The sequence below is a fragment of the Zalophus californianus genome, chromosome 10 (genome assembly GCF_009762305.2).
Source record: "Zalophus californianus isolate mZalCal1 chromosome 10, mZalCal1.pri.v2, whole genome shotgun sequence".
Lineage (NCBI taxonomy): Eukaryota > Metazoa > Chordata > Mammalia > Carnivora > Otariidae > Zalophus > Zalophus californianus.
Window position 1 is genome coordinate 108,754,198 of NC_045604.1, and position 14,759 is coordinate 108,768,956.

General features: G+C 44.8%; 1 protein-coding gene across 1 annotated transcript in view; it reads right to left on the reverse strand.

Moving 5' to 3' along the window:
- The window catches only part of LMTK2 (lemur tyrosine kinase 2), an 89,770-nt gene that overhangs the window by 5,095 nt on the left and 69,916 nt on the right, over positions 1-14,759 (reverse strand). The window contains exons 9-12 of the mRNA XM_027611192.2: positions 13,356-13,477; positions 8,663-8,812; positions 4,251-7,233; positions 115-247 (exon numbers count right to left, since the gene is read on the reverse strand). Of these exons, the coding sequence (XP_027466993.1) occupies positions 115-247; positions 4,251-7,233; positions 8,663-8,812; positions 13,356-13,477 (3,388 nt within the window). The remainder of the gene's footprint in view (positions 1-114; positions 248-4,250; positions 7,234-8,662; positions 8,813-13,355; positions 13,478-14,759) is intronic.

A 14,759-nucleotide genomic window follows, 5' to 3' on the forward strand; every position in this document is an offset into this window, starting at 1 on the left:
TGTCTTAAGAGTGTCATTTAAAACAATCTGTGATGTTATCCTCCAAAAAGTTCACCTTATTCACAAAGCACTATTTTTTAGTTTCTTTTTAAACCCATCAGTGAAGTGAGGTACCTTCTTCATCAGTTGAGCTTTCCGAATTTATGCACCTGCTCAGGTAGGGAGAGCCTGAAGAAGGTGCCGGGCTGTTCAACTCAGGGCCACGTGCATCTCCTCCACAGTGCCCCAGCTCTTTGGTTGGGGTCTCCTGAAAAGCCAAAGAGAAATCCCCATCAGCGAAGGCCTGCTCTCCAGAGAGCCCCACCCCCTCCCCCGCTCCAGTGTACACGTGGCAGGCCAGCACTGTGTCTGACCGAGAGGGTGGGCTCCGGGCCTGGGGAAGCTGCAATAGGAACACACAGCCCCGTCTCTCCCACCGAAGCAGTTCTGACGCCGCACAGAATGCATGCAGCAGCTGCCGGAGACCTCCGAAAAGTAAACATAGCAGGCCGGTTGGGCAAGAACGCCAGAACTCAAAGTACACCAACGCAGCCGTGCATCTGCTGTCCTCCCACTGCCCCTGCCTCAACGGCTCCGGGCCTGGACCCAGCACAGCTCGAGATCCAAAGTGGCCACGGGGGTGGACAGAGAGAGCTCCGGAAGCCCTTTGGTTCTGGTTCTGAAGCAGGCAGGAGGTCTTCTGACCCTCGGAGGCTGGGCGGGGGGATTCTACATTTTCCCCCTCCATTCTCTTGCTCCCTAGCCCCGAGCAATCCTGGGGTGACAGGCACCTATACCCTGAGGGAGGTGACCTCCCTCTCCGCCTGGAGGAACTGCCACCCCAGAGAGTGAGAAGCCCAATGCTTGTCTTCCTCTGTCGAGCGGCATGAAGTGAGCAACACAGGGTGCTAACGAAAGCCCCAGCTCTTGGGGGGGGTGGGGGGGCAAGACAACCGGAAGTACCAGAGACAGCACGGAGAGGGAGAAGCTCAGGAAAGCGACCCCATCAAGTTTATGAGCTCCCGCCTTACCTCTGAGCTGCGCGTGCTAGAGCTGACTCTCAAAAGCACACCAAAGCTCTAAGAACTGAACTGCAGGACGGACCATGGCCAAGATCCATCCTGGCCAGTGGGGGGCACATGCAGAGGACAGACTCAAATGGTACAGCAAAAGCTTTGAAAGGGGAACCCCAATCCACAGAAGGACGGTTAGAACTTGTGACCTGAATCCCAGTGGGTCGATGCCTGCTAGAACAAAAATGTCAGCAGTCTCCTTAGAATCTAAACAAGACACAGAGTCACGTAACACACTAAGGATACAATCTAAAATCAGTCTGGCTACAAAGAATCAGGAAACTCTCAATGCACAAGACAATCTACAGATACCATGCCAAGGTGACACAGACGCTGAGATTCTCTGAAAGGCTATCATGAAAACGTTCCTACAAGCAAGAGGAAACGTTCTTGAAATGAACGTAAATAGACAAAAGTTTCGGCAAAAGAAGAGATAAAAATAATAATAAAATGCCAATTTCAAAATAGAAAAACACAGCAGCTGAAACCTAAAAGCCCCACGGATGGACTTAGTATCAGAATGGAGATGACCAAGAGTGAGTGAGTTTGAAGGAGATCAACAGAAATGACCCAATCTGAACAACAATGAAAACTGAAGAAAGAGCCAATGGGCCACACACCACAGTCTGACACTGGCATGTCAGCCGGAGGGGACCTGGAGCGTGATGAAAGAAAGCATTCAGGCAAATAATGGCTGAAAGGTTCTTGAATTTGGTGAAAGACATAAGACTACAGATTCAAGATGCTCAGCAAATTTGAAATGGGGTAAATTCAAAGAAATCCATGCCAATAATCAAACTGCTAAGAAGAAAGAGAAATTTTGCAAAGAAAGACATCCTGGCAGCAATCAGACATAATACTGAGAGAACGGTCAACTCAGAATTCTATATTCAGAGAAAATATCCTTAAGGAATAAGGGAAACGAAGATTATCTGTCAGTAGGTTTGATTAAAAAAAAAAAAAAAGGAAAAAAAGGCCAAACAAACTTCTTCAAACAGAAGGGAAAGAATCCTAGAACATCAAAAATGTAAAGAGAGAAATGGTAGGGACTGTCTTGGTATACAGAACCGATTAGTCTCCCTTGAGTTTTTCTTTTCTTTTCTTATGTTATGTTAATCACCATACATTACATCATTAGTTTTTGATCCCCTTGAGCTTCTTAAAACATGTTTGATCGCTGGGAGTAAAATGCGGAGCACTGTCTGATGGGGCTTCAGTGTCCGTGCCTGGAATATACCAGACAACGGTAATAAAGTTTCTGCATTCCACATGAAATGGTAAAGTGCTGACTCTAAATAGATTGTAAAGAGTCAAGTACGTGTATTGTAATCCCCAAAACCACTACAGAAAAACCATACTGAGAGAAGATACACAGCAAAAAATGCGATAGATAAATTCAAAGGTAATACTAAAAAATGCTTAAATTACCACAAAGACGACAGGAAGGAAGGAGGAAGCAAGAACCAGAGGAGCGAACAGAAACAGTGAATAAAATAGCACGCCAAAATGCAAACAAGACCAATTTTATTAAATGTAAGTGGCCTAAAACCATCAATTAAGAGAGAATTTTTCAGAATAAAGAAACTCTTTGCTATTCACAAGAAACTAATGTCAACCATAATGGTACAGTAACACTGAAAGTACAAGGACGAAGAAAGACACATCATGCAAATACCAATCAAGAGAAAACCACGAGTGGCTACATGAGTATCCGACAAAGTAATACAGAAGGACGTTATATAACAATAAAACAGGTCAGTTCGACCTTTTCAAGATCTAGTGATCTTAAATGTCCATGCAGCTAACAACAGAGCCACAAAACAGAAGCAGCACAAATGAACGGAAATGAAGAGAGAGTCAAATCCACAATCGCAGCTGGAGACTTCAAAACCCCTCCCTCCTCCCGCCCTCTCTTCCCCCCTCCCCCCACCACAGATGGACTCCTGGCACACAGGAAAATCAGCAGCAGTGTAGAAGAACTGAACACTATCAACCATCTAGACCTGACAGGCTCTTTCTTTCTTTTTAAAGATTTTTCAAAATTTACTTAAATGGGGGGGCGGGGGGAGGAGAGTGCACACACACGTGCAAGAGCAGGGGGAGGGGCAGAGGGAGAGGGAGAAGCAGGCTCCCCGCGGAGCTCCATCCTGGGACCCTGGGATCATGACCTGAGCCGAAGGCAGATGCTTAACCGACTGAGCCACCCAGGCGCCCCTAGGCACATTCTTTCAAGTACACACGGAACATTCACCAAGACAGACCACGGCCAGGCTCTAAAACAAACCTCTGTAAGTTCAGAGGAACTGAAACAATACCAAACCTGCTCTCTGACCTTAACGGAATTAGCCTAGAAATCAATTAACAGGGGTGCCTGGGTGGCTCAGTCGTTAAGCGTCTGCCTTCGGCTCAGGTCATGATCCCAGGGTCCTCGGATCGAGCCCCCGCATCGGGCTTCCTGCTCTGCGGGAAGCCTGCTTCTCCCTCTCCCACTCCCCCTGCTTGTGTCCCTGCTCTAAAAAAGAAATCAATTAACAGACGCAAGAAAATCTTCAGCCCTTCATTTGTAGAGAGGCTGAAGTCTGAGCTCACAGAGCAGTGCTCAGCAGGCACAGGAGGGCGGGAGGGTCTCAGACTCCACCGCTGCCTGGTCCCAATCCGCAGGGACCACCTGTGGCCGGCACCTCTGGGGCTACCTGTGAGCCATGGACTGTTCCAGCCTGCACCTGCGCGCTGGCTATTGCTGCCAACTGCTGATTATGGAAATTTGGTCTGTAAAGATAGCTGATTTCAGTAGGACTCTGTCAGCAAATCCAGAAGGGGCATCCAGGTCTCCTTCCCTTCATTTAATAGTTCCCTGTTCAAACTACATTTCTGCATATTCTTGAAACTGTAACCAACCCAAATTCCTATTTATTTGAGAGAGAGCGAGAGAGAGCATGCACACACACGAGCAGAGAGGAGAGGGAGAAGCAGGTTCCCTGTGCGCAGGGAGCTCAATGTGGGGCTTGATCTCGGGACCCTGAGATCACAACCTGAGCCAAAGGCAGACGCTTAACCCAGGCCCCCCAAATTCCTATTTTTGAGGAATCATAAAACAGATTGGCGGCCTCAAAACAGCAATCAGGAAAACAAAGCACACTCGATTTCCTAACACACCTTGGAATTCTCTAATATGACAGTTTGGAGGTTAACAGGTACCTGGTCAAACAGATAGACTGTGACATCGTCAAAAAATGTCACTGCCTTCTTTTCTTTTTTCCAGTCATCGGGGAGCTGATCAATGGCAACGGTGGCTGAGGGTTTCAACAGGCTCCGTAAGTGCTTTCCATCCTCGTTACTGAGGATCACAGGCACGGGATGCTCGGTCTCATCCTCCGACTCAGAGCTGAGGCTGTGCAGGTTGAACGCCCGCAGGTCCTCGTCGGAGTCGTCACTGTTTTCGTCTTCCTCGTCTGCCTCAATGCCGTCCTCAGAGAGGTCAAGCATGCCCGACACACCAAGTTTCCCCAGGTATTTCCCTTCGATATCTGGCTCTTTCAACTTGTGGCCCTCGGCGTGGCCGCAGAGGGTCTTCTCCACCGTCAGGTCTGACGCGCTGCTGGAACAGAGGGTGGCATTTGCAAAGGCGAGGAGCTCGTTGGTGTTGGTGCCAGTGGAGGCGAGCGTGCAGGGGCGCTCCTCTTGTGCCTCAAAGTCATCACAGCTGCTTAGCTCGGAATTCAACAAACTCAAGGGACTGCCAGCCTCGTCTTGAGGAGGAGGTGTCTGCTTGGAAACATCAGCTGGTGCCGGTTCCAACGTTTCTCTCAACTCCAGGTGACTGGAATCTTGCGACACAGGTAGACAACTTTGGTCTGGCTGGCCATGTCTGGTTTCCCGGCAACCGTCCCTGGTGCCAGGACTTTGCTCTGGAATGACTGGCTCCGGCAGGGGCTGATCCGTTACCAATTCCAAGGCTGAAGCTGAGGGTCCTGGGACCCCCTCGGACTTCTTATCCGGCTCAGAGTCATTATCTGAGAAGTAAGCAGAGTCTCGGTATGAGCTCTGAGGGCCAGGTGCAAATGTCTGCGAGGTCACTTCTGTACCTCTGTGGCCATCGGCTGCGTCTGAGATGACAATGACCGGGTTGGGAGGCAAACTGCTATGACCGCTGTCACCTGCTGTGGACGGCTCTGAGGCTGCGGCGCCGTCAGAAGCAGGGTGCAGAGTCCATTCAGGGGACTCCAAGTTTTCAGTCTCGTAGCCACTGTCTGCAGGCTTATCAGGGGGCAGGAGTTTCTGAGGCGTGTGAGAGCCTAACGAACCCAATAAAACTTCATGGACATCCACTGAATCCAGAGAGTCTGGGGTCTCCACAGACTGTTCTGAAGTCGGAATGGGTGTTGACAAGCTGTCTTCTAAAAGGCTGTCTTGACTGGTTGAGTCCGAGGAGAGGACGGACACCAAGCCCCCCTCTTTTGTAGCATCTTTACAATGCAGCTGACTCAAAGTCTCCACAGCTTCCACGTTTTTCTCCAGCAGACTATTGCTGTGATGGTCTTCTGAAAGGGGCTGGTTTTGTAAGTTCTGTCTCAATTCTGGAAGATTATTTCCTATACTCACCTTATTGGCAAAAAGGTCATCAACAAGAACCGAGTCACTTTTGGTCAGTCTCAAGGTCTCTGGACTTTGGTGGGTCAAGTCATGGGACCTGTCGCCAATGCTGTGTGCTTTGGCATCAGTTGAGGGGATTACAACTGTGACGGCCACAGAGTCTGGACTGATTTCTTGGCAGAGACAGTCTTCATGGACACTGACATCTGAACATGTGGGTTCTCCCTGCTTCAGGAACATATCTGGAGGTACATGATGAGGTGTTCTTTCTGTTTCGAGAGAGGTAGGAGGTACCTGCACTTCCGGGGAAGACTGTGATGAGGTATTCAAAGTGTTGTCCTTGAACACGACACCTGTGTCTTTACCTTTTGCACTTACGTTTTCCTGCAACAAAGAAAAGCCTGGTTTATTTTCAGCAAAGTTAACCTCAGGATCTAAAGAATTTCTACGTGGAGTTTCTAACATTGTTTCAGTGAAACCAGCGTTTTTAAGTTCTGTTTGAAGATCATTTACATGTTCTTTGCTAGACAATGAGTCTTTTAGTAAGTTTTTCTCTTGAAGAAATAAAAAGTTTTCTGACAATTCTTGAACAGTCAGTGGATCAAAATTATCCTGGTGCAAAAGGTTTTCTGATAAGCAAAGAGGCTCAGAGTCAAAAAGCTTACGGGGCTTTTCTTTCTCAAAGTGGCATGTTGTTACCGACTCTCTGGAGGCATCCAGACTTGAACTTAAAGTGGTCGGCTTCAAGTCCGTTTGAACTCCGTTTAGTTCCATTAAGTCAAATATTTTTTGGTGACTGGGCAGACCATCTGATTTGTCCAGATCATTAAATATACTGTTGAAGGGGCTCTCAGGGCCCCTGGGAACATGGACGTCCTCGGGGATGCTGGAATCTTTGGGGTCTGTACTGCTTTGGAAGAAATCCTCATCTGTACTGGACTCCTCAAATTCAAGATTCTTGAGTGTCAGAAACTGGGACGTCTCATCACTTATCTTCTCTGGGTTATCCATCTCGGTTGTGAGCAGTGCGGGCGGGTAATCGAGCTCCAAGTTGCTACCGCTTTTTTCTTCCAACTGGATGTAATAGTCGCTTCCAACAGAAAGGTTGTGGGCATCAAAAACAGGAACCACTCCAGGGGCCCCACGGGGGACATCCTGGCCACTGTCGTCTTGTTTCCCTGGCCCGGGATCTGAAAGTGAACTCTCAAAAACTTCAACTGGAAAAAAGATGCTTGTGTAGGACAAGGCTTCGTCTGGGGCGCCCCGACTGTGCTCATCAAAGTGGTCATGCTTAGCCGCCTCCCAGACATACTCAAAGCTCAGGCCCTGGCTGGTCTCAGTCACGGTGAGGACCTCCTCCATCTCGCGACCAAGCCGATCCCTGGCAAAATGGTCGAGAATTGGGAAGGCAGCATTACTTGAAGTGTCTCTGCTATTTGTATTTGGTTTAAGAGCATTCCACTGTTGTTCAAAGTCAACTTCTGAGTCCCTTTGGCTTTGCATCCGCAGGTAGGTGAGCAATCTATGCACATCCTCGGCTGCTGGTCTCTTGTCTGGTGACAGCCAGCAAAATTGCAAAACTTCATACCTGAATGACAATTGAGAGGTAATTAATAGATTGATGGTAAATTGCTTTATTCATTTTTTTTAAAGATTTTTCATTTATTTATTTGACAGAGAGAGTGACAGAGTAGCAGAGGGAGAGAGAGAAGCAGACTCCCAACTGAGCAAGGAGCCTGATGTGGGGCTCAAACCCAGGGCCCCGGGATCATGACCCGAGCCGAAGGCAGACACTCAACGACTGAGCCACCCAGGCGCCCCAATGGTAAACTGCTTTAAAATAAGAAAGGACTTCACAAGGACTCCTAAGCTAACCCAACACCTCAAAAGTTTCTATGCTATGATCACTGCTGACCACATGAAGCAGCTCAGTTCATGGTGAAAGAGGAAATAAAGAAATATAAAAATATAAAATCCTAGTTTTTTGTGTTCCCAGGACACTTCACGGTATTGGTGTCTGTCATTTGTTTTTCTAGTGTGTATCCAATGACTTAGCCCCAGAATTTAGAAACAGTTTTAACATCATCTCCTCTTTAAAACATTATCACAGGTATCCTGTGTAGTAAAGACTGCACTTGTCTTGCATTTTTAGATTTACTCACTTTATTTTGCAAGAATTCTCAGAGACAAATTCTGTTGTAACTAATATCTAACTATTCCCCCCAATAAAAAGTAACACTACGATCTTATGTAGCACATGGTTTCCTTAGATCAGAAAAGTAGTGGAAAGTGGAGGGAAACAGTAGAAAATGAAATCCAAAGAAGGCAGCAACCAGGAGCTGGGTCTTCCAAGGGTTGACTGAATACAGCCATCATCTTAAGCTGGTGCCAAGAGCAGAAGGAAAGACAAAGATGACTTCAAATTATTAAATGTATAGAGTCCAGATCCAGTTATTCTGAGTGAAACGGTTCCCGCAGCGTGGGGAGCTGAGCGATGCCTAAGTACAGGGGCTCACCTTGCTTCAGAGGCAGTGTGCGCTGGGCACATAGTGGTGTAGACAGAGGCTTAGAAAGAGGTAAACCTTACCCTAATTGGCACTGGAGTAAGAACTGGTCCAAAGACTCATACGAAGTAAATTTGTTTTGCAAATGTCAACATATATTATGCAAATTAGCTCCCACTGCCTATTTAAATATTATCGTTTCTATGCTCTTTTCGCACATATTAGGTATCACTTACAAAAATAGTCTCATTTTAAAACAATTCCACAACAGGAAACTCCCTTAATATTGACTTTTCTAAATTAGTTCAGACTTCACATTTTTTCTTATTGCATGTAATTCATAAACCCCTACTTGTTCTACACACTTAAAAAAAAACATTAAATTTTAAAAATAGATCGAAAATCAGTTGTGAATAATAGTTTGTTTTTCATAACATTTATTGTTTAAAAAGAGGGAATATACAACTAACACCCAAAGAAAGAGACAACAAAACGTAAAATGGAGTTACCCACCATCTATCAGAATAAGGCTGCTCCAGCTGAGGCTTAGGGAGCTTTGTGTCTCTCTCTCGAATCACCTGATTGAGAACATCTAAGTTGGAAAGGCTGGAATAAGGCTGAGCAGCATTATCAAAAAGCTCCCAAAGTGTCACACCCAGGGACCTGTGGAAAAAAGAAAACAGTTATTTCTTCTTCCCTTTACAGATGTCAAATTTTTCAGCACCAATATCTTCATTTGTACACTCATTAGTGACTTTACGAACAAGGTGTGTACTGAAAAGGTTATTAAAGATAACTCTTCAAAGACTTTTAAAAAGAAGCATTTTCAATAAGATAAGGACAAGTATGCCTCCTCATATTTACATATTTACTACAGAATACTCTAGAAGTTTTGGCCAATGCAAAAAAAAAAATCAAACAGATAACAGGCACAATTATAGAGAGCAGCTAATGTGACTGTCAACTTTAAAATTCAAGAAATTATTTGAAAGATCGTGGGGCGCCTGGGTGGCTCAGTCGTCAGGCGTCTGCCTTTGGCTCAGGTCATGATCCCAGGGTCCTGGGATCAAGCCCCACATCGGGCTCCCTGCTCCGCAGGAAGCCTTCTTCTCCCTCTCCCACTCCCCCTGCTTGTGTTCCCTCTCTCGCTGTGTCTCTGTCAAATAAATAAATAAAATCTTTAAAAAAGAACATTAGAATTATTTCAGAGTTTAGCAAAATGGTGAGATACAAGATAAAATCCTGAGGTGGACAAAAAAAAAAAAATCCCATTCACAATAGCAGTAAACACCAGAAAATATATCAGAGAAACCTTTATATAAACAAATAATCTCTTCTTTGGTGGATCCACACATTTCCTTAACAGTGTGGGTTTGGTTGCTATTAGGAAGGGACTTCTTGCCATCATTCTTCCACCTATTTGTGTGTCTGCCACCTGCCCGAGCCTCTCGATGCCTCCAGGTTCTCGGCTGTTACCACAGGCAGGAGGGAATGCCCCTTCTTGGTACCCATCCCGTTCTCTCACGCCAAGTGCTCTGTCGCCATGGAAACGGCCTCTGCAGCTCAGATGTACACTTAACTCTCCATCTCCTTTGTGCAGTCTCTGGGTTTCTATCCCAGCACGAGCCTTTGGTCGTGTAGCAGCATCTCTTATCACTGCAATGGCCCCTAAATCTGGCTGACCACCTGTGTCATCTAGAATAGAGAGGTATTTAGGACCCACCCCCAAGAACTCTCAGTTGGTAGATGCAGGTATGGCCTAGGAAACTGTAGTTAAAAAGTTCACTAGTGATTCTGACATCCAGCCAGGTTTGGGTATTGATGGTTTACGTGACTTGGATCAATACCTCCAGAATGCTTGTTTGAATAATAAACTGCACTGAATGAGTAAGTCTATTATTTGACACTGTACAGTACAATCTAACTTATGAGTTAGTTTCTCTATGCTAACTTCACAAGTCAGTGAAAAAAATCAGCATATTCAGTATCTAAGTTGAGAAATCACTTCTATCAGAGAAAATAAATGGACCCAAATTTCACAACTCAATTCAAGAAATAAAACATTTCTTCTCCCTGGCACAGACTTGCCAGAGGCAGAGGGTCGTTCTGGATACAAAAAAGTTTAAGACACTATTGATGACATTAGGGAGTTTATAATCTAACTGAGGAAAATAAGAAATTCACATGAAACACTAAAGACCAAAGAGATAGTATATAATTAATGGCAAAATGAGTGTTACCGCCACCATGCTTGGTGTGATCTTGGGCATATAACTACCTGTGTCAATTTCTCCAAATCCCTGATTTAACTCACTTTCCCTCCCCCATTCCCAAATCAAAGCCCTCTCCAGCCCCCAGCCCACCCTGTTCTTCAGAGGACACGAAGCATGGGCTTTCTCAACTCCCCACTCCACCAATCCTAGCATCTCTATGCATCCCCTACTCATCTCCTCAGGCCACAGAGAAAGGTGAGACACGTCTCCTCCTCCAGGTCTGTCCCTCCCCCAGAGCTCTCTGCTCTACCCCATGCGGCGCCCTCCAGGGTAACCACCACCAATCACTCGCTGATCCCTAGCTCTTCCATTCTTCACTTTGTACTGGCTCTTACGTCCTTGAGTACCAATGGCCTCTCCCCTCTGGGGAAAAAAGAGCGTCCTGTAGTTCTTACCCTCTTTTCCACTAAGCTCTCTAAGAGAGGCCCCTGTTGATCCCCCCGGTACAGGGCAGCGTGGGCCCTGCCTTGGGCCGCAGTTGGCACTACTGTTGGCCCTACCACCAGAGACTTCTCAAAGCCTTAGCAACAAGGGTGGGCTGTCTCTGGGAACACAGGCTAAGTTTTCAGGTCCAACACCCTGCTAGGAAACAGTAAAAATATGGATGAAGCACACAGAGCATCTTTTTAAAGGTATCAAAGATGGGCTAACGGAATTGCCAGGAAAAACTCTAGAACTTGAAGAACTAAGGAGAATACTAAAACCACCTTTGAGCTGGTGCCTTTGCTGAAGCACAGAACTCGGGCTTTTGTGGTCTTGGTTTACAAGGCAATGCGGGTGGTGGTAAATAGGCCAAAGCCCTGGGCCTGCCGAAGCTAAGGGGAATCACAGAGACACCTCCTCACAGTGAGATTAAACCTGCCCCCTGCCTCCCTCCAGGAGCCTGAAAGGAAGCTGACTCAGCACTAAGGTGCTGTTAGTGTATGTGTGTACAAGTGTGTGTGTGTGCGCGTGTGTAAGGGGGGGGGGCGTGTGGTCCCTAACAAGCTGTAACCACAGAGCTGATCCTTGATTGGATTTGCAGCCCAAATTCACAACACCTGAGTGTTCAAAAAAAACCTTCATCTGAATATGTGAAGCTCTCATACATGGCAGGACCCCGTGGTATCCAACACAAGCAAGTAAGTGTGGATCCTCTCTGGAGGAATGCTCCCCAATTCTAGGTTTCCAAGATCCTCACCCCAAGGAAACAAGGCACCATCAGGAACCAGCAAGATCAAATCCACTAAGACTTCCGCTACCAGAAACATCTGATGCAGATCATAATCCAACTGTTTTAAAAACCCTGGGACATGTTTTAAAAAACCAAATAGATTTCCTAAAACTGAAAAGTCAATAGCTGAACTACACAAAACTTAATAGAGAGATTTAACAGAAGAACAGACACAGCTGAAGAGAGAATTTTTAAAAAGAGAATTAGTGGCTGGAACACAGGTCTCAAAATTATCTAGAGCGTGGCCCAGAGTCAAAGAGATAGGATATATAAAGGAGAGATGAAGAGACAGAAGGCAGAGCAGGAAGGCATGACACACATCTAAACGGACTTCCCGAAAGAGAGAAATGGAGCAGAGGCAGTATTTGAAGGGTAGGCCTGAGAACACCACCAACCTATAGATCTGAAAAGCCAAATAAATCCCAAGCAGAAAAACATAAGAAATCCACACCCATACACATCATAGTGAAACTACAAAAAAACCCACAAAAAACAAAGAGAAGAATTTAAAAGCAGCCAGAGAGAAAAGGTCACATTACCTTCAAAGAGCTTAGGTAGACTTACGGCTGACTTCTCAATAGCAACAATGGAAGCCAGAAGACAGTAGAACGATCTCTTCAATATGCTGAGAGAAAGTAACTGTCACCAAGTAAAAATATATTTCAAAAATGAGGACAAAATAAAGGTATGTTCAGACCTACAAAAAACTGAGAGTCTGTTACCAGCAGGCCCTCACTATAGGAAATTCTGAAGGACATACTTCAGACAAAGGGAGAATGATCCCAGATGGAATTTCTGAGATTAAAAAAAAAAAAAAAAAAAAAGAAAGAAAGAAAAAAGAAAAAAAAAGAATGAGGAGCAAAGTGATTTAATTACGTGGATAAACCTAAACAAAAAAGCTTAAAAAAACCAATAATAACGTCTTGTGAGGATAAAAGAAAAAAAATACCCAATAAGATATAATTGTGTGTGTGCATGCATGCATCCACGCGTGCGTGTGTGCGCACACAGGTGCGTGTGTGTCCATGCATGTGTGTGGTGTATAGTTAAACCAAATTAAAGTATGTTAAAGGTCCTTGTATTGTTCCGAGAGAGGCTCAAAATATGAGCCAATATTAGACTAAAATAAGTGGAATATACATGTTATAACTTCTAGGGTAACCTTTAATAAAAGTATAGGACTAGCGTAGATAGCTCTCAAACTAACGGGAAAAAGCAGTTAAAAAATCAATCCAAAAGAAGGCAAGAAGAGAAAAAGAAAATAGAAAAAGCAGAATAGCACAAAAAATATATATATAAATTAAGACAGCTGTAACAGAAACTGTTAGTCAAAGACATAAACACATTTTTTTCAACTTTCATTAAACTGATCTCCTATAAATCACAGTATTACATATTGGTCCAAACGTCTTTCTGTTTTTTCATTCACTTTAATAAATATTTAAAATGTCTATTATACTGCAGGTCTTACAGGAGGCAAGAAAATAGACCAGTTTCCTGCTTTTGTGGACCTTATTACTGTTGAATGGGTAAGAGAAAAGTTAATTATATCATCACAATTGTGATAATTGCTATGATGTAAAAGAATTGTCTTTACCTCACCATCAGGCACACCTGTGTTCCTAAATCTTATTCAGTTATTTTTCTTTAAGTACTCAAGGGGAAAGAAGTTAGGACTTTGCTACACAAAAGTCTAACAGAATGGTAAATCAATACCTACCAGATATTACTATACTTCGTTTGATCTGCAGTTAGTAGTCTGTCTTGAAAGCTGGTTACTAATTCTGGAGCAGTCCATCGCAGAGGGAAAATTTTTTTATCATCTGTTTCAATATAATCCTCCTGTTGTGTTAGAAATCATACAGAATTTTATTTTTAAAAATATTTTATTTATTTATTTGACAGAGAGAGAGAGAGAGCACAAGCAGGGGAAGTGGCAGGCAGAGGGAGAAGCAGGCTTCCCGCCAAGCAGGGAGCCCGATGTGGGGCTCGATCCCAGGACCCTGGGATCATGACCCGAGCTGAAGACAGCCGCTTGACTGGCTGAGCCACCCAGGCGCCCCAAGCATACAGAATTTTAAATTCTATTAGCTTTTCAGTGAACTCAATGATTTAACACCAGGTCATTCTCAGAAAACACAGGCTGAACCCAAAAGACGTATCAGAAAAAGAAGTGGGCATGAAGACAGATTTTCTGGGCAGAAGGTGGGTGAGGTTTTCTCTGAAGCCTTTTGGGCTTCGTGAGCTGCTCTCTGAGCCACGAACGCTTGCTCAGTCAGCCTTCCTGGAAAAGGAAGGTACTCCACATCTGATGTACAGAACAGACCCTGAGCAAAACATCTTTTAAAATATGCTGGGCCTTACGCCCCGAGTAGGGCAGCAGTGCCTAAGATTAGGGACTGGGTTCTAAGTCCATGCTCAACCATTTACAGCTCGCTACCAGACTCTGGGAAAGCAACAAATATGCTAAGCCTTTTTCTTTATCTGTAAAATGAAGATGATACAATACCCACCTCCCTTTATGGTGAGGATTAAAATAGGTAACTGCCGGCAACGACTTCATGGTGCCTGGTACACAGCAAGGGCTCAAGACGCTAGAGCGACTATGTAGACAAATAACCAACTTATATTTCCGTAATATATTTTAGTTACAAAGTACTATGAAAACATGACCCCTGTGGTCCTCACGAGAACCCCGGAAGACAGAACAGGTATGATCCTCGTGCCGCTCTGCAGATGGTGTGGAGTCAGGAAAGACAGTCACGTTCTATGCCCCATACCATGCTACCTCATTCAGCTGGGCTACAAAAGAACACATGAAAACCTCACCTACTTCTTAGTTTGTTTGGGGATATATTTATGGCAGAGTTTAAAAAATCTAAATTGCAAGCTTCCTTTAGAGCCAGAGTTTTACTGGGGGCATGTTGATATGACATGTATTTGATTATACAGGTGGTAATGATTATTGCCCACGTGTCCATACTAAAATGTGTTATGCACCACCAAGCTATATTAATTACACTGTGTAAAAATCTTATTTTTAAACAAAGCCTTTGGAAAGCCGTCACAAAACCTCAGCACAGAGCCACTGATGTAGACAAACCACACGTCAGAAGCCAAGACT